The sequence below is a fragment of the Heterocephalus glaber genome, unplaced genomic scaffold (genome assembly GCF_053883595.1).
Source record: "Heterocephalus glaber isolate CG9 unplaced genomic scaffold, H.glaber_assembly_v1.0 deba00001572, whole genome shotgun sequence".
In the NCBI taxonomy this organism is placed as follows: Eukaryota; Metazoa; Chordata; class Mammalia; order Rodentia; family Bathyergidae; genus Heterocephalus; species Heterocephalus glaber.
The window spans coordinates 18,667,739-18,689,815 of record NW_028258357.1 but is presented as its reverse complement, the minus strand read 5'-3'; the positions used below and the strand labels follow the sequence as shown (position 1 = coordinate 18,689,815).

General features: G+C 39.9%; 1 protein-coding gene across 23 annotated transcripts in view; it reads right to left on the bottom strand.

Annotated features, from left to right (window-relative positions):
- Nucleotides 1-22,077, bottom strand: part of Ano4 (anoctamin 4) — a 366,091-nt gene that overhangs the window by 49,449 nt on the left and 294,565 nt on the right. For all 23 annotated transcript variants that reach the window (XR_015443559.1, XR_015443558.1, XR_015443557.1 and 20 more), the window contains 2 exons: nt 3,343-3,425; nt 1,310-1,450 (listed from right to left, as the gene is read on the bottom strand). Coding sequence is in view for 20 of the 23 variants with exons in the window: in XM_013072270.3 (XP_012927724.1) it covers nt 1,310-1,450; nt 3,343-3,425 (224 nt within the window). In the remaining 3 variants the exon portion in view is untranslated. The remainder of the gene's footprint in view (nt 1-1,309; nt 1,451-3,342; nt 3,426-22,077) is intronic.

Genomic DNA, 22,077 nt, shown 5'->3' with positions numbered 1-22,077 from the left:
ACTCCCTTAATGTGTCTCAGGGTTCTGAGCCTACTTAATTATGGAGGGCCACTTAATTAGAGCCAGCTTTCAGGGCAGCCTCTGCCAATTTAAGAGATTCCTTTCTTCAAGGTCTGTTTTGCACGTTTTATTTTCTGCTTACTTCTAGGGGGATATACTCTAAAAGCTGAGTATGAGCCTCAGTTGGAGCTTTGTAGTAGTAACATAACAAAGAAACAAAACCTGCTCACATCTTCACCCCAGAACTGTTGATGGGGAGATGGGAAATCTACACAGGGTCAGACATGGGGGGATATAGCAGGGTGCAGCCAGGGGACTCCGTGCAGTCCTGGCTCAGCCACAGCCCAGTGTGTGACCCTGGGCTTCTGCTCTCCCTGGCTCCAGACTCCTATCTGCAGAGAGGAAAGCTTACTCTATGGCTCTGGATTGATGGAAGAAACAAGATGGTAAATATGAACGTGGTAAAGCATGGGGCAGTCGCCTGCAAAGCGCACCCTGTTGCAGGTTCGGGTTTGAGTTTCTAGAGCCGAGGATGCTCCAGATGACCGGCTGGGCCTTCCGTCTCCCTAGCCTCTTCACTGGCAGAGAGGGCAGTTGTAGTAGTTTATCCTTCCCACTCGGGGGGGCTTGGACATCCGTTTATACACTTGTCATCTGAAAAGAGGACAGGATTCTAACCCTCCCTATGGCTCTAAAATGTCATTTCTGCAGATTTGGGTATGCTTTGTTCATAGTGTCAAAGTTGATCACAGAATGGCTTCCCTTTAGGAAAAGCTAACGACTCAGCTCTGAGTTCGTGTTTTTCAAACTGATACAACCATGGGTGAACCTGGAAGTCAATTTTAGGAGGTTATTTCTGGCATTTAAAAAATGGACAGTGATAAAGCAGAACAAAACCACTTACTGCATGCTATAAAGGTAAACACTGTCAGTTTTATAAATCTAGTTGCTTAGAATATACTGGATTTTGATAGAGAATGTTTTTCTTATTGTATGGGGATGGGGAAAAGTTTGAAAAACACTGTTGTAGATTCTGTTTTGCATTTTCAGTTCCTTTCAGTGAGGCATAGTGGGACAAGCGGCAAGAACATCAGCCCAGAGCAGAGGGTCTGCGGGCCCGCTGGTGGGCCCCGGCTCCCGTTCAGAACTTGGAAAGGGCTGTACCATTCTTGCCCACCAGCTGGAGCAGTGAAGACTAAACACTAACATTCGAAAACACTCTGTAGAATGCTGCAAACATCTGATGTGATTACTGGCATTACTATAGGTCTGTACCTACGAAAGAAAAGTTTTAAAAGTAGCTTCACACCATAAAAAATATTCCAGATGCAGAAACGATAAGTCTGCTGCATTTATCGGCAAATGCTTGATAGGGTTCTGGCTTTCCTGAAATCGGGTTCATCCGCTCTTTCTTGGAATACTTGGCTTCAAACTGAGGTCGTATTTCTTCCTAAAGAACAAGCAGACACCATTACACAGGGAAGAGGTGCTCGCATAATAAGGAAAAAACCTGGGTCAGCAGCTGCCACACTAATCAGTAAACGGAGAGGTGGGGTTGGAGATGTAGGCACATGGGACTAGAAATTGGCCACTGGAAGAGTATTCACAGCAGGGATGGCGAACCTTTTAGAGCTTTCAGTGATAACAAAGAGCCGGCTGTGGCACGTGTGCCATAGGTTCGCCACCCCTGATATGATGGAGGTCAAGATTCACTGTCATCAAAAGCAATGTGGTTTAGCCTAACAGCTACATTTTTCTGTTATCTTCTTAAACCAGGACCGAAGAAAGGAGCAGAATATTTTAAGAGACCCCTGCTGTCCCTAGTGATTTGGAGCAACTAATAAGCTTTTATTTATTTCTAGGCAGCGACATGGACATCAGGACACAGAAATCTTCAGAACAGGAGGCTGTTCAGAATCCATTTTATTAGGTGTAGTAACAATATAATTATTTTCCTAAAATGTATCTTGGGTATTTTTAGATTTAGGTGATTAAAAAACATGCTGAACCTGTTTTGTATTAAGTTCTTATAGGAATCATTCACTATTAATCAATAAATGTTTTTGTTTGTTTGTTGAGATAGGGTCTCACTATGTAGCCCAGGCTGGCCTCGAACTTGTGGCGATCCTTCTGCCTTAGCCTCCCAAGTGCTGGGATGACAGGCGGGTATCACCATACTGGGCTAATGAACAGATTTAAAAGGTATTCTTAATTGTTTTTGAAAACAAGGGAAAGCCTTTCAAATCCAGCTAAAATTATGACTCCTACCTGAGATTTTTTGTTTCAGTGAGCTGACCCCCATCCCAATGTGACAAGCTTTGATAAAAAAGCAATTGTGGGATTAGGAAAGGATCATCATCCAGAGGGTACACTGGAGTGGTTCTAATTAAGTACACGTTCTCCCTGAGTGCCTTGGAAGAAGATGGAAAATGAGCAGAACCAGGTGGTATAGGGATTGAGTTTATCCGGGGAAAAATGCTCAAGGCCCAGATGATGGTGCTGATCAAAAGTGAAGGAGTGTGCTGTGGAGAGGACCGGGAGAAGGGGAGTGGCTAGGAGAAGCCTCCCTTCTCAGGGAGACGCGCTTATAGGCAGGCCGTGCCTTCTCCTGAGTGTTTTATAAACAGATTTACAATCAGTCCTCTGCTTTGTTGGGAAACTCCTCCAGGGTCCCCGGCTCTGAGTGTCCAGGAGCATTGGGTTGCTCCCGTGGAATCAGGGCTGCACAGCCAGGCCTGTGCTCCCGGGAGGGAGCAGTGTGCTGACCTTGTCCCCCCTCCCCTCCCCTAAGTCATCTATTGAAGTCCAACCCTCAGGACTCCCGGCTGTGATCACATTTGCTGTCAGGGGCTCAGCTGAGACAGTTAGGTTAAAATGAGATCAGTAGTGTGGGCCCTGAACCCCTCACCGAAGCAGGACTTAGCGAATCTGCAGCCTGTACCTGCGAGGGAAGGGCTATAGTACTCGTGGGCCTTTAATTCACCGAGGAACCAAAATGCCTTTAACAACCTTGTCTTTTAAAACTTCCAGCACAGATGGGTATTGAAAATGCTTTATGAGTAACCTCGGTGAAGACGATTCATGGAATGCATTTCTTAGTGATCTGGAGTTTTTGGAGGACTGGACGTTGAAGCCACAACCTTCACAATAAGCTATATTCCCAGCCATCCTTATCTCTTATTTTGAGACAGGGTCTCCCTGGTTGCTAAGGTGCCCAGGCTGGACTCCCACTTGCAGTGGTCATGGCTCAGCCTCCCAGAGTGCTGGGATTACAGACACACACCACCTCGCCCCACTTGATGACTGACTTTTACAAAAATCCCGAGGTAAATGATAACAAACCTCCTCTTCTTCCCAATCTATCAAATCCCAGTCATAAGCAATTACTGCTCGACGTCTTTTCCAAAATTCCAGGAAGACTGTTGCTGGAAGAAGCAGAGAAAGACAAAGACACGTTCAAATAAAACAATGCCATTAGCTTTGTTGCTAAATAATCAGGCCATTGTAAAGAGCAACAGTTGTTTTATAAGCATCTGTGACTATCAGAATTCCTAGCTAGCCTTCATTAAATACGGAACAATTTCTGAGAATTTTTAAGCCTGAGTCAAACACTGGAGATTTCACTTAGAATTAAGTTAAGCAGGTTTGAAATTTGAGGTACATTAGGAAAACACAGCCTCTGTGATGTAAAAATATAGAAAACTGGATTACCAAAATCGTTCTAATTGACAGCATTTATTTCTTTGCCTTGTTTTGTGAGACAGGGTCTCACTATGTAGTTCAGGTTGGTCTTGAACTCACTATGGAGCCCAGGCTGGCCTCAAACTTGTGGCGATCCTCCTGCCTCAGCCTCCCAAGTGCTGGGACTGTAGGTGTGTGCCACATCCAAAAGTATTTATTTTTTAAAAGCAAAGAGTAGGTAGGGGTAGAAAAGCAAAACCAAAATTCATCAGTTTACATGGATTTGACTGACACTGATTTCCTGGCACAAAATCTTCCTCACAGTAAGTATCTATATATAAATATATTTTAAGTACACATTTACATTTATTAATATTTTTATATTTAATATACATTTAAAAAATATCCTTAGATGAAATTAAAATGTTTGAAAAACACGCAGCTGTATCTCCCGAGCGTTTTAACCATTAGTGCCAGTTAAATAAATGGTGATAATACTAAAGTTTGAGACTCATTATGCTCGCCTCTTGTCATAAGGCACGATTCTGTGTGAAATGCCTCTCTGATTATTTGTTGGCAGGACTGAGACGGAGAGGACTGTCCTCTAAGATCCGCACTTGGCTCCTCCACAGTAAGAGAACGAACAGCTCCTGGAAACACAGGGCGCGGCCATGCTGGATTTCCCAGGCACCCCTGCGGCCAAGTGAAGCCGAAGGTCAGTCCCGGCCTCTGAACGGAAGTGAGGGGGCATGTGCTTCCGCCTGCCGATGGTTTAAGGCCCCAGCAGGTACTTTTTCCATCCTTTCCTCTTTTGGACGGGTGAAACCCAAGTGACCCAGTGGGTGACAAGACCTGGAGCACCACAGACGGCGCTTGTAGGAAGAGAAGAAGCCCTTGAAGGTCCAGGAGGAGAGGAGCCGTGTGCCAGCCCGGGGGAGGGCTCACCTCAGCTTTTCCAAAAGAGGGAAGCAGCTTCGGGGTGTTTTTATGCCGCAGAAGGATGTTAGGTCTGTGCTGGAGTGGCCTGACCTTATCCTATCTCACATGGATGAGACAGAGAAAAGGGAACATTCCACTTGGTCACTGCAGCACTGCACTGAAGGCATGAAAATAACCTGTATTTCACTTTCTTTACAGATCTTAGAACAATCTGAAGCCACAGAATCTAAAACTTTATTAATTTTACTCATGACAGAGTTTTTTATCCCTTTTTCCTCTCCCTTTTCTATTCTCATCTCCACCCTGTACTATTACCTAACCATCCCACAAAGGAGGTTCACCTGAGGTGCTAATGCCAATCCCAGATAACATTGTCTTCCATTAGCTGTCGTATTAGGAAAATCTGAGCCTTGTGCTCTTCCAACACAGGATGGGGCAGTGTTCAGGTAGGTTGGAGTTTAAACACAGTATTCTCCCCTTATCCAAGCAGTTTGCATTCCAAGACCAGAAGAAGCCAGAACTTACACAGCACCAAGCCCTATAAATAGGACACTTGTTCCCCTCTAAACAAGCTCAGCGTACATTCTTTTTCCTTATTAAATAAAAAATTGTCATCTTTATTAATCATACCACAGCGATATATGCACACCCATGTTTATAGCGGTGCAATTTGTAATCACTAAATCTTGGAAACAGCCCAATTGCCCATCAGTTGGAGACTGGATAAAGATGTGGTTGTTTTTTTTTTAATAAAATGGAGTACTTAGTATGAGAAACTAGAGACATTTATAGCTAAAAGGATGCACGTTGAGGCCATACTCTAAAGTGAAATAAATAGGACACACATGTGTAAATACTGAATAGTTTCTCTGGTGTGAAAAACTAAAAGTGTAAATAAGGTTCAAAATGTAAAATTGATAATGTAAAATAGGAAGAAAAGGGGCAAAGGGGAAGGGAAAGTGGGAAGGGCAAGGGAAAGGAAAGAAGGGAAAATAAAAAATATGAGAAAAGGAAAAAATGGAAACAAAGTCTTTGTAAATAGGGAAGGGTGGAGGGGGTGAAGGGAGGGGAGGGAAATGGGGAAAAAATAAGAACCAAGGTACATCATGTAAAGGTACAAGATCCCAATGATGAAGGTAACTGTATTGTATACCTAAAATGTACCAATAAACTTAAAGAAAAAAAAAAGAATTGTCATCTTTTTACTTAAAGGAAGCACTTTACAGTATCTCTTTGGCATATCCAAATAGCTAGTATCACTTCTCTTGTACTTTGCGGTCCTTATTAAGGACAGTCATTAAGTAAAACAAGGCCACTTCACACTGTGACAGTGTGAGAACGGAGAGGACTACTCAGTGACTGACAGGCAGTTGGGTAGCAAAGGGAACACTGTGATTTAAAACCTACAATTCGTTTATTTCTTGAATGTTGTATTTAATATGTTTGGACTGGGGTGACCATGGGTAACTGAAACAATGGAAAGCAAGACCACGAATAAAGGGGACTACTGTGTCAGGGCACTCTTGGCTTGGAATCATGCAACACGGAGGTGTGCTGAAAAGAGACACAAAAGGAACATGACACAGAATGCTTTGCAGGCCACCTCCAATTATTAAACAGAACAATCACTGTAAAATTCCAGTAAGTCTGCAACAGACTGCTATGTATTTACTAAAACCAGTGCTTACCCTCCTAAGCACAGTTACATTTCCCAGCATTCGCTGTAATTAGATGTATCCATACATCTAATTGCATGGAAGAATTAAAAAGTAGGTATATTTTCCCTGTGCTCCCTTCTTCTTTTCTCCTTTTGAGGATTCAGAAGGGGATGGAACCTCAAGATGAACCCATAGGAATGACCACATGGAAAACTGCCTGCCAACCAAGATTGCCCTCTATTGAATGTTAGGTTTGGTGTCTGTGTATTACAGCAGCTAACTTTACTCATCCTAACCAATTTGGGTTTCTTTCTGGAAAACATAGCCATGGTTAACATTCTGAAAACAGGAAGAAAAAAATCTCACTGAGTAACTATCTGCCACTATCTCACTAAAGTTATCTACAGAGTATTATACAGAAAAACTTCCTTTTCAAATACATATCTTCAGTTCCATGGCAGGGTGGAAATGCTGTATTTCTTAGTCATCAGCACACAGGTAGAAAACGACAGAACTGGAATTTAGTCCCAGTTTGCCTAAGTCTTAACTACCAGGCTGCACGCTAATCTGGGAACTCAAATTTCTGCTGAAATGAGCAGAGCCAAAAAGACAAAGCAAGCCTACTCTTTCAACTGCAGTCCTTCTTTTGCTGAAACTGGTTATAAATACAAAGGGTAACATCCTAGGGTGTGGTCATTGTGTGAGCTTGGGATTTACTCTCTCTTCTTCCCTCAGTTCTGTACTTTTTACAGAGAGGTGTTGGAAAATCCCACACTCATTCCCAAAGCTTCTCGGGATACACGACAGGTAGCATAATAGGATTCAAAAGGCCTAATTTGATTCTTCATATTAAAAATGTAATCTCTAGACCGGGAATTTAGTTCAGTGGTTCTGGCACCAGCCTTGCAAGCATAAGGTCCTGAGTTCAATCCCGGTTCCAAAAAAAAAAAAAAGAGTAATCTCTGGTAGTCCAGAGGAGAACTGTGTCTAATGCTATAAGATAATTGTGAAAGTATTTTTTCCTTTATGTCTGAAAAAATCAAGAGGCTTAAAGGTTCAATAGTCTAACTTTCCCCCTTAACTTATCAAGAGATTATGCTTAATTTGTTTATATAATAAATTAAGGACTGGCCAGTGACAAAATGAACAGCATGTACAGAAGAGAAAGGTTGATTTTTTGGGGTACCAGGAATTGAACTCAGGACCTTTGCTTGTAGGACAGGTGCTGGAACCACTGAACTAAATCCCTGGCCCCTGGTTGATTTTTATTTTAGAATGTTGATCTATAGTCTGATATCTCAAAGCATTTTTAGAAACCTCTTACTTTCCTGGAAAGTAGAATAACTTACTTCACACATATAATCATTTTTCTACCAATACTAATTTCCTTTCTTAAAAAGTGAAGTTAGTAATATTAACAGATTTCATTTTGTCCAGTCTTCTATAATTTTCTGAGAATGTTTATTTATTTAGAATGTTTATGCTTCTCGGAAACTTAGAAGCCTGAAGTCACCTCCTGAGAACTTATCTTGCAAAATCTGCAACAATTGGTCAAGTTTAGCTAAGTGTCACAAACCCAAAGCTGAAAAGGCCAGATAGATCAATACTGAAAGAAGAAGCCACAAGCTAGAAACCAATGGGAACTGGGACAAATGGAGGGAGATGTGGCATCATGTAACGTGGTAGGTGTCCCTCACTCCCCATGGACTGTACTGTGGAAAGATCTTCAAATTTTTAAAAAAGAGAAACCACAAAAATGTACATTTGTGTGAATCTCTCAATATAAAAATGATAATAGTTTACTCACATTTATCTAAAAAACTGGTGAAAGTCAAACAATGTTTTTTATTGGTAGCTAATTTGCAATATCCAAGATAAGCCACTGGCAATAATAATGCAAATGAATGTAAATGAGTGACCGGAGAGTTTGTGAAATGCCCCCAAATGTCAAAATGAGGTAACATTAGGGTCCAAGAGGGCCAGAAATATTAGTGCACTTTAAGAAGCTGAAACTTAATCATTGGTATTGGGACCTATTCAGGAGCATCAATGTGTCCACACTTGAAAGTAGCCAACTTGTAACTTAGAAAAAAAAATGAAGGTAAGGAAAATATGTTTGGCAGAGTTTGATCTAGGGTAAGATAAGAAAAAAAATCTTCAAAGCAGAATGGAAGAAGACATCTAATACAGAAAGGAACAAAAGTAAGAAATACAGAAGATATCTTGTCCAAGCCAGAACACAGTGGAACAGCACCTGGAAGAATGGGTTTTCTTTTTTTTTTCCCCCATTAACTTTATTGGTACATTTTAGGTATACAATACAGTTACATTCATCATCGGGATCTTGTACCATTATATGAGGCTCTTGGTTCTTATTTTTTTCCCCTTCCCTTGCCCTCCCTTCACCCCCTCTACCCTTCCCTATTTGCAAAGACCTTGTTTCCATTTTTTTCCTCTTCTCATATTTTTTCCTTTCCCTTTTTTCCCTTCCCCTACCCCTCCCAATTCCCCTGCTCTTTTAGACCTTTTCTTCCTGTTACACAATATCAGTTATACATTTTTTAAATTACAATATTAAGATCTAGGAGACATTACCACAGATTTTACACAATTTAAAAGGATATAGAAAGCATATTACAAAAATCTTTTTTGAAATAAATTTGACAACTTCTAAGAAGTAACTTAGAAGACAAATTAATGAAACTAACTCTGGAGGAAATATAAAATTTGAATAGCACCTATTAAAGAAAGTATATTCCTAGCTTGAAAACCTACCTATATGACAACAGCAGGCTCATAAACATTTTAACTGATAAATTATACCAAACAATTAAAGCAGAAAAAAGAAGGAACACTTCTCCCCCCATTTTAGGAAATCAACATTGTGCTAATCCTAAAACTGGATAAAGATAATAGAAGAAAAAGGTATGAACATAGATAGAAATTTGTTTAACAAAACAAACTCTTAGAAGTCAGATCCGGCAGTATGTAAAAAGTGGTTTTGTTATAGGGATGGCAGTGTTGGTTCAGCATTGGAAGATCCACTCCCAAAAGTCATCATTTTAACAGAGGAAAGGAGAAAGCCATATATGATCCTGTCACTAGTTGGAGAAAGAGTACTGGACTACATTCTACAGCTGTTCATGGTAAAAGCTATCAGGAGACTAGAAGGAGAACAGAACCTTCTCAACAGATCAAAGACATGTACTTCATACTTTCAACAAAAACTCCTTCTATGAATGGAGAAGATACAATGCTTCCTCCCTAAAGTGGGGAACAAGGGCATACATGCCTACTCTTCATCTGTCCATTAGACTTTGAAACATAGGTCTAAACCAAAATAGTCTGGCAATAAAATGACACAACTAGGATAGGATTGGCAGGGCAGAAGCAAAATCTTTATATGTAGATGAAATGATCATCTACAGAGAAAACACTAAGAAATCTCTAGGAGCCCCTAGAACTTGTACTTGAATTTAGCAGGATTAGAAAACACAAGGTATATATAAAAATTCAAGTCTGTGTATACTTGCTATAAATGAAGAACTGGATATTGAAATTTAAAAGTTATGTAGGAGTACAAAGGACCCAGAAAAGCCAAAAACAAAAACAAAAACAGTGTTGGAAGACATTTAGCACTCAATTTTAAGACTTCTTCTAAAGCTACAGTGATCAAGGCAGTGTTGGTGTAAGGAAAGACATATAGATCATTTGAATAAAACAGAGAATCTAGAAATAGAAACACACATATATGGTCCACTGAGTTTTGAAAGATTATTTAACATTAGCATTTTATAGAATATAAACTCGATTCAAGAGCTGAGGAAGAGATAGTGTCTTCAGCAAACGGCACTAGAACACCTGGTATCCGTATATAAAAAAGTAACATCAACCCTTTATTTCCATACATGAAAAAAACTTGAAGGGATCTATGAATCTAAATAAGAAAGCCTAAAAGTGTAAAACTTTAAGAAGAAATTATAAGGGAAAATATTTATGAATTCAGGGTAGGCAAGAACTACCTAGGATACAAAAACCATGATGTATAAAGGAAAAAAAATTGATGAGATTCCATCAAAATTTAGAACTTTAAATGACATCATTAAAATGAAAAGTAGTCCTTAAACAGACCATATATACAATGCATATAACCTATGAGCAGAATATATAAAGAATTCTTAGAGCTCATTAATAGACAACCCAATTAAAATGTAGACATAAGAAGATGATAAATAGCCAGTACAGCACAGGGAATGGTGTGCAATTCTAAAATCAGAAAAATACTAATCAGTACAATAATAAGATTGAATTATACACTCACTAGGGAGATGAAGTCAAAAGTTTTAAAAGCCTTGTCATGACTTTTTCTTTTTGTTGGATTCCCCCCCCCCTTTGGGTTTAATTTGTCATGCCCAATGGATTCATTCTGCTGGGTTTCCTGGGGTTGTGATCCTCATTGTCTTTTCCTAGGGTATTGTCTAAAATTTTTTGGAGTGCCAGTTTGGTATTCATGAAGTTCCCGAGGTGCTCTTTATCATGAAAGTATCTTATTTCTCCATTAATTTTGAAAGATACTTTTGCAGGGTACCTTAATCTGGGTTGGAGGCTGTTTTCCTTTAGGGCTTGAAATACATCACTCCAAGCTCTTCTTGCCTTGAGGGTTTGCATTGAGAAGTCTGCTGTGATTCTGATGGGCTTTCCTTTGTATGTGATTTATTTCTTTTCTCTCACTGCTTGTAGAATTTTGTTCTTCTGTTGGATTTCTGGAATCCTAACTATTATATGCCTATGTGTAGATTTTTTTTGATTAAGGTTAGCTGGAGTCCTATATGCCTCACTTATCTGTATGTCAAGTTCTTTTCCCCTGCTTGGGAAGTTTTCTGCCATCACTTCTGTGAAGAGTTTTTTTATGTCATCTGCACTCTCTCCTCTTTCTTCATTGACTCCAATCAGTCTTACGTTATTCTTCTTTGCATAGTCTAGCATCTGCTGGATTGATTTCTCATGTTCCCTTACAATTTTAAAGCAATTTTTCTTTTCCTCCTCACTAATTGCAATCTTATCTTCTATATGTGAAATTGTATCCTCACATTGTTTCATTCTGCTGTGCAGACTTTCATTGGAGTTTTTAATCTCTTGGAAATCTGTTTGTATCTGTTTTATGGGTTCCATTTGTTTCCTATGTTGGGATTCCATCATGTTCCTCAGATCCTCTATTTTTTTATCTGTGTCCTCTCTAGATTTATTCATCATGTCTTGCACCATGAGCAAAATCTTCGCTGTTATCTGAGTAATTATTTCTGATTTCATTTTTCCCAGATCCTCTTTTGTTGCCAGTTCAGAGAGTCCAGGTGGTTGAGTATCAGAGTGTGTTCTATCTCGTTTCCCTTTGGGGTTGCTGTAGGTGATCCAGAAGTCTGTTTTTGAGGCTTGTTTATGTGTCTTCTCATTTCCGCGGCGGGGGGGGGGGTCTTCTAGCGACCACGCGGCTCAACTTCTGTGCCTTCGGAGCTTGGGATGGCAGCAGGGGAGCTTCCTTCCGGGTTCTGGGACCAGCTGAGCTTCACTGCCCTAGGAGCCTGGGATGGAGGCAGGGGAGCTTCCTTCCAGGTGCTGGGACCGGCTGAGCTTCACTGCCCTAGGAGCCTGGGATAGAGGTGGGGAGCTTCCTTCCAGGTGCTGGGACCGGCTGAGCTTCATTGCCCTAGGAGCCTGGGATAGAGGTGGGGAGCTTCCTTCCAGGTGCTGGGACCGGCTGAGCTTCATTGCCCTAGGAGCCTGGGATGGAGGCGAGGAGCTTCCTTCTGGGTGCTGGGACTGGCTGAGCTTCACTGCCCTAGGAGCCTGGGATGGAGGTGGGGGAGCTTCCTTCCAGGTGCTGGGACCGTCTCACCTTCTTGGTCCTAGGAGCCTGGGATGGTAGCGGGGGAGTTTCCTTCTGGGTGCTGGGACCGACTGAGTTTCGGTTTTTCAATCCTGACACAATTTCATTTGTGAAATATTGTGGAAATAAAGGTAGCTGATTATCCTGATGCACTATATTTCACATATGAGCCATACTTAATCCTCATCTGCAGATGATCTGTAGGCTCAATTAGAAGAGCTCAGGAGACTCATATAGGCTGTGATTTAGCCTCCAGAGCAGTATTTCTTACTGACATCTTGGACTGGCTACTGCCTTATTGTGTTGGGGCTGGTTTGGGAATTGTAGGATACTTAGTAGCTCAGTATGAGACTGTTTGCTTAGCATGCCTGGGTCCCAGGGTTTGATATCTGTACCACCAAAAACAAAAAACAAAAAACAAACCCCCAAAACCAAAACAAACAGCACAAAAACAGTAAACTAAACCCAAGGTAAGTACTATGAGAAATAACATGTAAAAAAAAAATCAATAAAAAATAGAATGTAAAACAACAAAAATCAATAGAATTGATAAATTTCTAGACAGAATGAATATAAAGAGGGGAGGCATAAATTATTAATTTCAAGGATGAGCAGTTTAAAATAATACATCCTACAGAAATTACAAAAAATATAAGAGAATATTATAAACAAATCAATGCCTATAAATTCCAAGTTCAGATGAAGTTATAGACTCCTTCAAAGACAAGAAGAATAGATATCCTGAAAAACACTGTGTCCATTAAGGAGATTAAATTTGTATTGAAATCTTCCTGCAAAGGCCGAGATGGCTATACTGGAGAATTTTCTTTCTTAAATATTTAAGAAAGAAACAATACCATTACTACACAAAACTCATCAGAAAAGAACACTTTCTGACTTACTGTATGAGAACAGCTTTACCACAATAATAAAAACTATAAGGCCAACCCTGCTGCAGTAACAGAAAGACACTGGTGGTAAAGAAGAGTACAGACCCAAATCTCCATGAAGATAATTCAAGTATTCTAAAAATATTTTAGTAAGTGAAATATAACAACATATAAAATAAGTAATATGTTGTTATAAAATGGATCTTGTCCCTGGAAAACAAGATCACTGTATTATTTAAAAATGAACCAAATCAATCAACATATTGACTTTCTTTAGAAACTGGGCTTGTCTTAGTTCATGCAGAAAAAAAAGCTTTGGCAAAACTGAACACCTATTCATGATAAATCCCTTCAATCTTTAGGAAAAGAAGGAAAATTCTTCAACCTGATAAAGGGCATCTATGAACACCTATAGTTTCTCTCATATTTAATGATGAAAGACTGAATGCTTTCCCCCAAGAAGAATAAGGCAATGATGCCTGGTATCACAAGTTCTCAATATAATCCTGAAAGTCCCAGACAGTGCAATATGGTGAGACAAAGAAATAAAACTCATACAGATTATAAAGAAAAAATTTCACTTAACTATAAATGTCATAATTGTCTAAGTTGAAAATTTTAAGGGCTCAAAAGGAAGCTTATAGTACTGACAAATGAATTTAGAAAGTCACAGAACATGAGGCCAATACACAAAAGTCAATTGTATTTCTATATAGTAGCAATGAAGACATGGAAATTGAAATGACAGAAAAAATACTGTTTGTAGAAAGGACAAAATGTTAAATATAAAGGGATAAATTTAACAAAACATATACAAGACCTAGACATTGAGAACTATACATTTTTAAGAGAAATTGAAGTATGTCTAAATAAAAGCTAAACAAAATTCACAGATAGGAATATTTAATAGTAAAGTTTCAAATTTCCCAAACTAGTTTATTAGTGCAACTCAATCCTGACTGAAATACAACTACTTATTTGTAGAAATTCAAAAACTGATTCTAAAATGTATATAAAAGTGCAGAGGACTTGCTGGGCATGGTAGTGCACACTCAAACTGAGCACTCTGAGGTAGAAGGATTACCTGAGCCTTGCCTGGGAAACTTAGCAAAAAACTGCTTCTAAAGATTAAAAAAAAAAAAAAATCAAACAAAGGCTGGGGATGTAGCTCAGTGCTAAGGCCTGGATTCAATCCCCAGTACCACACCCCTCCAAAGTAAAGGACCAGAAATAGCCAAAATAAAATTTAAAAGAAGACTTCAAGCATTACTTTTATACTCTAGTGAGGAACACAATGTGTTATTATCCAAAACATGTATACCTATAGACCAAACAGAATAAAAATTATGGCTATAGACCCATATGCATACACACATGTGACCAAAAGCTATGCTGTTTAAAAAAATGTATGACATTAGAGACACAATGTCATTAATCCCTCATAAAATATTCTCTCTTGCTTCAAACACACTTATTCCATCATTCTTGCCACTTTCTGAAGCAATTCTGGAATTCCTCTTTTGTGAATGTCTTTTTGTGGCTGCCTCAATGTCCTTAATCAATTCCAGGTGATTAAAGCAATTTCTACCAAATAAAAACATTACAGCCTGTCCTCATTCACCTTATTCACTGTATTTGGCACTGTGTGACTTCTGGCTCTTCCCCAAAGTCAAAATGACCGTAAAAGGCAAATGTTTTGAATCAATTCACGACATCAGTGGAGCCAGGACAGCACAACTAAAGACCCTCACAAAAGAGGAATTCCAGAGGTGCTTCAGAAAGTGGCAAGAATGATGGGATGAGTGTGTTTGAAGTGAGGGGGAGTGACCTTGAGGGAAATTAATGGCAATGTGTCTTTCACTATAATAATTTTTAAAAGTTTAAACATTCACTGTATATTTCAATCACTCCTCATACAGCAATTGACTTCAACCAGAAAGAACCAAGAAGACTCAAGGAAGAAAGGAATAATTTATTCAAAAAATGGCACTGGAACAATTGGATATCTACATGGAGAGAAATGGAATCTTACCATACCTTAGACCATAAGGAATATGGACATAAACATATGAGCTACAAATATAAGCTTTCCAGAAGAAAACAGAAAATCTCAGGGACTGTGATTTTGGCAACAATTTCTTAAATAGAACACAAAAAAGCATGGGAAAAAACCTTAAAATTGTAGTAAATTTTTGAATTGGATTTTCAAAAGATACTATTAAGAAAATAAAAATACAAGCCTCGAAAAGGAAAAATATTTGCAAACACATCTGTGGTGAAGCAATTCTATTCAGGATATGTAAAGAACTCCTTTTTACTTCAACATAAAAAGACAACCTACTAAAAATGGGCAAATGATGTGAACAAACACTTCATCACAGAAACTGTGCAGGGTACAAAGAAGCTCATGCAAAGATGTTCAACATCACTGCTCATTAGGGAAGTACAAATTAAGCCACAATGAGAGAACATTGTACATCCACTAGAATGACTGTAATTATAAAGACTGATGAAGCCAAGTGTTTGTGAGGATGCAGAACACCTGGGATTCTCATGCAATGCTGAGTTGATGACAAAATTGTACAGCAACTTTGAAAAACAACTTCTTATAAGTTAGAAATTTACTCATCCTATTATTTAGCAATGCCATTCCTTGTTATTTATCTGAGAAAAATAGATACAAAGACTTTTATGAGAATATGCAGAAAATCCCTAGAAAAGTCAAATTTTTCTTTTTGGTACCAGGGATCGAACTCAGGACCTTATGTGCAAGGGAGGCACAGTGCCACTGAGCTAAATCTCTGGTCCAAAAAGTCAATTTTTTATAATAGCTAAAAACTAGGTTGAATGCAAAGGTTATTCATTAGTAAATATATGAACAAAATGTGACATATCTAGGAAACAAGACTTTATTCTAAACTAAAAAGGAATGAACTACTCGTATATGCAGTAACATAAATTAACCTCAGCAGCGTTAATTGTAGTGAAGGTAGCCAGACACAAAATGATACATATTGGATGCTCTATTTGCATAAAATTCTAGAACAGCAGAAACTACAGTAACAGAAAGCAGGGTTGAGGCATGCAATGGACCCACTGTAAAAGTTACCCTCAAGGAAACTTTCTACAAGATAAAAATATTCCATATCATCATTAGAATGGTGACTACCTGACTACATACACTTAACATAACTTGTTGTACTGTACATCTAAAATTGCTGAATTTTATTGTATGTAAATGATACCTAAATGAAGCTTACAGAAATTCTGATAATCCCACCAGTGACAGAAAACCACTATAATACTGAGACATAATTTCTTTCTGTTTTAATTCACAACTAATACACTGGAGATTATACTTTATTTGTATATGTTACATCATACTTTTAACAATTTTTTTAAATACAAGCTTTGTGTTATATCATTATACCCTTTGAAATACTAATTTTTAATGGCTGCTTATAATTTACTTAGATGTTCTATTGTTGGATATTGTCTTAGTTACTTTTCTTGATGCTGAGACAAAATATCCAACACCCACAAGTTAAAGAAAGAAAGGTTTATTTCAGCTCACAGTTTGTAGAGGTTTCAGTCCATAATTGGCTGGGTTCTAAGGTAGGGTGGCCTGGCAGAGGGGCATTGCAGAGGAGAAACAGTCCATGGCAGTGCAAACAGAAAGCAGCAAAGCACCAAGAAGCAAGCATTGAGTAGCAAGCCTGCCTGCTTTCTGTCCTTTTGTATTCCATCCAGGCTACAAGCCTATTGATTGGCACCACTGACACCCAGGGTGGAGCTTCCATTATCTATACCCTTAATTACAGTATCACAACCTTAATCCACATTTACACACCCTAATCCAGCCACCTTCAAAACTCCCTTCTATGACCACGTGAGGCTTTGGAGGGGCATTTAGATATAAGCCATAACAGATACTTATGTTGTTACCAAGTTTTGCACATTGTAAATAACTAAAGCTAAGAAAACATATCATGAGTATGTATAAGGATTTTATTCTGTAGTTTAGATCTTTCCTGAAGCCCAATTCTGCATAATATTTAGCTGAACATTGGAGTGCCTCCCTGCCACCTGTCAGCCTTCACTTTTGAGAGAGGCCTTGGCTCTCTCCTGTGGCACACATGGTCTGTGATAAGCACACCTTAGTCCTCAAAATGAACTCTGTTGTGGATTGAATTGTGTCTCCTCCAAAAAGATGTCAATATCCCAAGCCTCTGTAGCTCAGCATGTGACCTTATTTGGAAATGGGGCCATTGTGGATTAAGTAAGAAAAGGTCATAACTTGTGTTCTCCTGGTGACCAGTGTTCCAGTGTTCTCGTAAGACAGAATGTGAGGACACAGCACATGGACACGGGGGATGTTAGGTAGGGGAAGAAGCAGAGCTCAGAGTGCTGCTGTTGCAGGCCAACAACTGTCAAGGATCACTGGGCATCCCCAGCATCCGGAGAGAGGCCTGGAGGACTTCCTTCCCTTGGAAGGGGCCATCCCTGCTGAAACCCTGATTTGGGACTGCTAGTGTCCCTCACTCTGAGATAGAATATTTCTGTTGTTTTAAGCCACCCAGTTGGTGCGATTTCGATTTCACAGCAGCCCTATGAAACTAATACACACTCCATCCCATGACATTTAACACCCAGCCTCTCCCTGTGGAGCTCTGCCTCCACTATTGCCAGCTTAGCATATTTTCCATTCTTCCCCCAACCTACTCCTCTCCCTGAAAAAAGTGAGCCTTATTTTCAGAATCTCTTCTCAAGTGAACGTTTTCTGCTTTATTGCTTACAGATAAAAACAAACTCCTTCAACATTGTTGGTGGGAATGTAAACTAGTGTAACCACTATGGAGATCGGTATGGCGATTCCTCAAAAAACTAAAACTAGAAATTCCATTTGACTCAGCTAGTGCCCTTCTAAGTATCTTCCCCAAAGAGTTAAAGGCATCATATGACAGTGATGTATGGATACTCATGTTCATAGCAGTGCAATTCATAATAGCTAAATCTTGGAAACAGCCTATCTGTTCATCAATGGATGAATGGATAAAGAAAATGTGGTATTTACACACAATGGAGTACCACTCTGCCATAAAGAAGGATAAACTTGAGTCAGTGCAGGAAAATGGATACACCTTGAGACCATAATATTGAGTGAAAGAAATCATTATCATGTGGTTTCTTTTTATGAGAAACTCAAAGTATAAACAAGAAGCAAAATAAGAGATAGATAATAGGAAGATAATGAGATCTTCATTAACATACACTCTAGAAGGTGCACGGCATAGGCAGATCAGATCTTGTTTAAAATTCACACACTACCATTTAGCAGATATCGAGTAATCTTGAGTTAGCTCAATATCTTTCTGAGCCTCAATATCTTCATCTATAAAATGAAGGCAGAAGTAGAAGGCCCTTTCTAATGGTTATGAGAGACTGATGAGGTGTCATACATGAGGGCACACGTGGCAAACATTTAGCAAATGTATATATTTTCTTTTCTTAAATATAAAATCACTGTTTTCTGTTGGCTTTGTGATAAGATGATAAGAGATTAAATTAGCATAAATGTCCAGAAACAAAGGGCCAATTATATTAAAATTATATTTTAAAAGCTTAGACATATGTCATTTGCCAATTACTAACAGAATACTACAGAATCTGAATTTTCACTGAAATAACACTGTCATTTGCACTGAATTTACACTGTCATCTGGATAGGAGAGCTCTGAGGATCTCAGTTTGGTTGTTTCCTGGGAATAATTTAACTTTTGGCGACACTTCAGAGGAAGGGGAAACAACAGAGAAGGAAGAAAAATAAAAGAAACCCAGACAGGAAGAGCAGAGGGGGATAAACTGCTTCCTGACAGGACCCTGACAATCAGTTTCCTAGTGACTCATTTTGCCTCCTAGGGAGAGAAGCTCATTTAGTCCACAAGTATTCTGCCCCTTGAATCTTTCTGAACAAAAATGAGTGTGAACAAAAATGAGCGACAGAGCAAGGCTGCAGGTAAAGCCCAGAGCCTACACCCAGGACAGAACTCAGGGTGCCCAGGGAGCCCTGGCCACACATGTGTGAACACGAACAGAGGTGGCACACAGCTTGTCCCCAGCTGCTGCAAACTGCCTGCAAATGAGGCATTATTGTCCCCGTCCCGCAGAATGGCACATCAGCCCAGTCCCTCTGGAGGTCGTGTAAACCACTTCCATCTGCTCCATCATCTCCATATCTAGCAATTTCCTGAAAAAGGAGCCTTTGTTTTCCTAAATGCCACAACTTGTCAATCATGAAAGATGATCCTGAGCTCAGTAAACTGAGCTCCGCTAGAATGGACATGCTTTTAGAGACCACTGCCATGTCCAAGCAGCATAGACAGGGCTCAGGCTGAGCCTGACAGCCCTTTATCTGTAAGTTCACATCTCTAAAGTTCAAGCAGATGGCTACAAACCTACCTGACCCTAGTAGTACAGCAGAAGAGTTAAATGACCAGTTTAACTTCTGTCTTTGCCAGCTTCCAGTTTCTGCCTCAGTCTCCTCATCACAGGAGGACAAGGATAATCATAACACACCTTCTAGAAGACTGCCGCAGAGACACGGAGATGAAGTATGTACAATACTAGCATGATGTTCAGCACAAAGTAAGCCCTCAATAAATGTACGTTTCCTGCATCCCTGTTGTCATTGTTGGCTGTGTTAGATTCCTGCAAAAAGGCATATTCCTTTCTGCAAAGACTCACCTGGGTTAAATCATTCTTTTTCCTAAAACAAACACATTTCTGGGAATAGGATTTAAGCAATGAGTTGTCGACCAACACAAAGCAATTCAGAGGGTGAATTATTCTAGGCTTGCTTTGCCTGGAGTGGTCCTAAAATGTTCCCTTGCGCCCAAAGTTTATTGCAGATCGTTTATCAGAATCTCACTGCATCTGTTCCCAAGCCCGCTGTCAAATCTCCAGCCCACCCACTCACAATCTCCGAGGCTTCTCAGTTCTTATGCTCCAGGTAGAACCCATTTGTCATTCACAGCATAAAACCTTCCACCTTGCAAAGAAGGGCTACGATCTCTTTCATAATGGTGGAACTGGGGGGAAATTGGTAAACTCTGCCTTATAGGCAAATGTCATTATACCAAAATTTTACTTCTAGCAATCTCAGCAGGTAAACTGTGGGAGAACAAACAATTATTACAAAGTAATATCTGAAGTTGGAGAGATTATGAAGTGGGTAAGGAAGTTCTGTGTTTTAATGCTTCCCGAATACCACCAGGATACCACTCTGAACAGAAACACTCGTTCTTTAAAGAGTAGGTCAGGAGTTGGAAGAGCTAGAGGATGGGTGTGATAGAAGTAAAAATTCCTGTAGCCTTTGGGGCCACTAGAGTGGGGTATTTAGGTAGGCCCCATCCCTGGCTGGGAGAAAGCTCATCCATGCCCATTGGTATGTTGGCAAATATTTTCATTTTCTTTGTGTGCTGTGATCTGAAAAAGTTTGAGAACCACTGAATATATTTTCCAAAGTCCCCTTATCATAATACTGGTAAAGATTAACCAGTGGATGGCTTGTTGCTGATACTAATATGTTCTAGAAAAATAAGCTATATGTTCTTGACATGAGAGCTCAGTCCTATAGCCAAAGCCTGTTATGGTCAGGTTCTTCTGCAAGGGACCACATGTAGTAAAGGGAGCACAGTTGCTGAGGGCTTTCACGAGGCTACCGAAGGAGGCAGAGACCCCATAGGGACAGAGACTGGGCCTGCTCAGAGATAGGATATGGAAGCCAGCAGCATGAGAGGCCACAGCCACACAGGGACCCAGATCTGCAGTGTGATGCTCCACCAACAGCAGGACTGTCTTGCATGCGATTCCTGGCTCCTACCCTCTGTGGATCTTTCAGGGTCGACTCCTGCTGCAAATTCCCCACATCTCTCCATACTTCCCAGTTCAGATTCTGGAGAATAAGAACGTGGGTGGTCCTACCAGTCCCTGCCTGGGAAGAACCTCAGGCCTTCGCTTAAGCTAGTCACCAAACTGTGGTTTGACTGGTCTTGGGGCAGAAACCTACTTTCCTGAAAGGGACGTGAGTCATAAAGTTCAAAACTTGATCGTCAGCAGACTGTGGTGGAGAGAACAATTTTCTTTTGATGGTTTCTGGATAGGAAAGATACAATATACATAGAACAAGCCTCTTCGAGAGAGGCTTTACTTATAAAAAAAGATCATTTAAAGGCATGTGTCATGTCATAAAGTGTGGCAATTCTCTTTGCATCCATCGATCCATTGATCATTGATCCATCCATCCACCCCCATCCATTCAACAAATACATATTGTTGTCCCTCTGTCTTCAAAAAAATACATGAGGTTTCCAAAGACCACAGTAGTTCTTAAAGACCATAAACCTAATAAGGGGGCATCAGTTGTGTGTGCAAATAATGCCAAGTGCTGTAAGAAGGACATAAACCAAATGTGCTGGGAATTCAAAGGAGGGAGACGCCCTAGCCCACTGGAGACAATGACACTTCCACTGGGCCCGGAAGGTGGGGAAGATGCTAATGTTCACTCTAGACATAAGCAGCAAGATGAGCCTAAACCTAAAGTTAGTAGGATTCTGTAACACTGACTTTTAGATTTTGGCATTTTACGTTGTGGGATATATGCATAATTATTTTTAAAAATCCACACTGAAATGAAAAGATACAGCATAAAAATTTATCTTTCACCAGGCTTCACTTACCCCTCTGCAAAAGTAACTGCCCTTACCTGTTTACTATGAACTTGTCCATGTTCCCCTACCGTTAAATGAAAGCTTTATGATTATGTGACTGCATACATAACGTCCATCCCATTTTACTAAGAAATGAGTTAAATACCTTGCCCCACATTGTGCAGCCTAGGAAATGAAGGAGTTGAGATTTCAACCAAGCTCTGCCAAAGATCTGAGTGTTTCTATTACATCTGGTGAGATGGGGCCGGTGGGTGGAAACTGCTGTCAGTGACTCAGCTCAGTCCTAGGAATAGCTC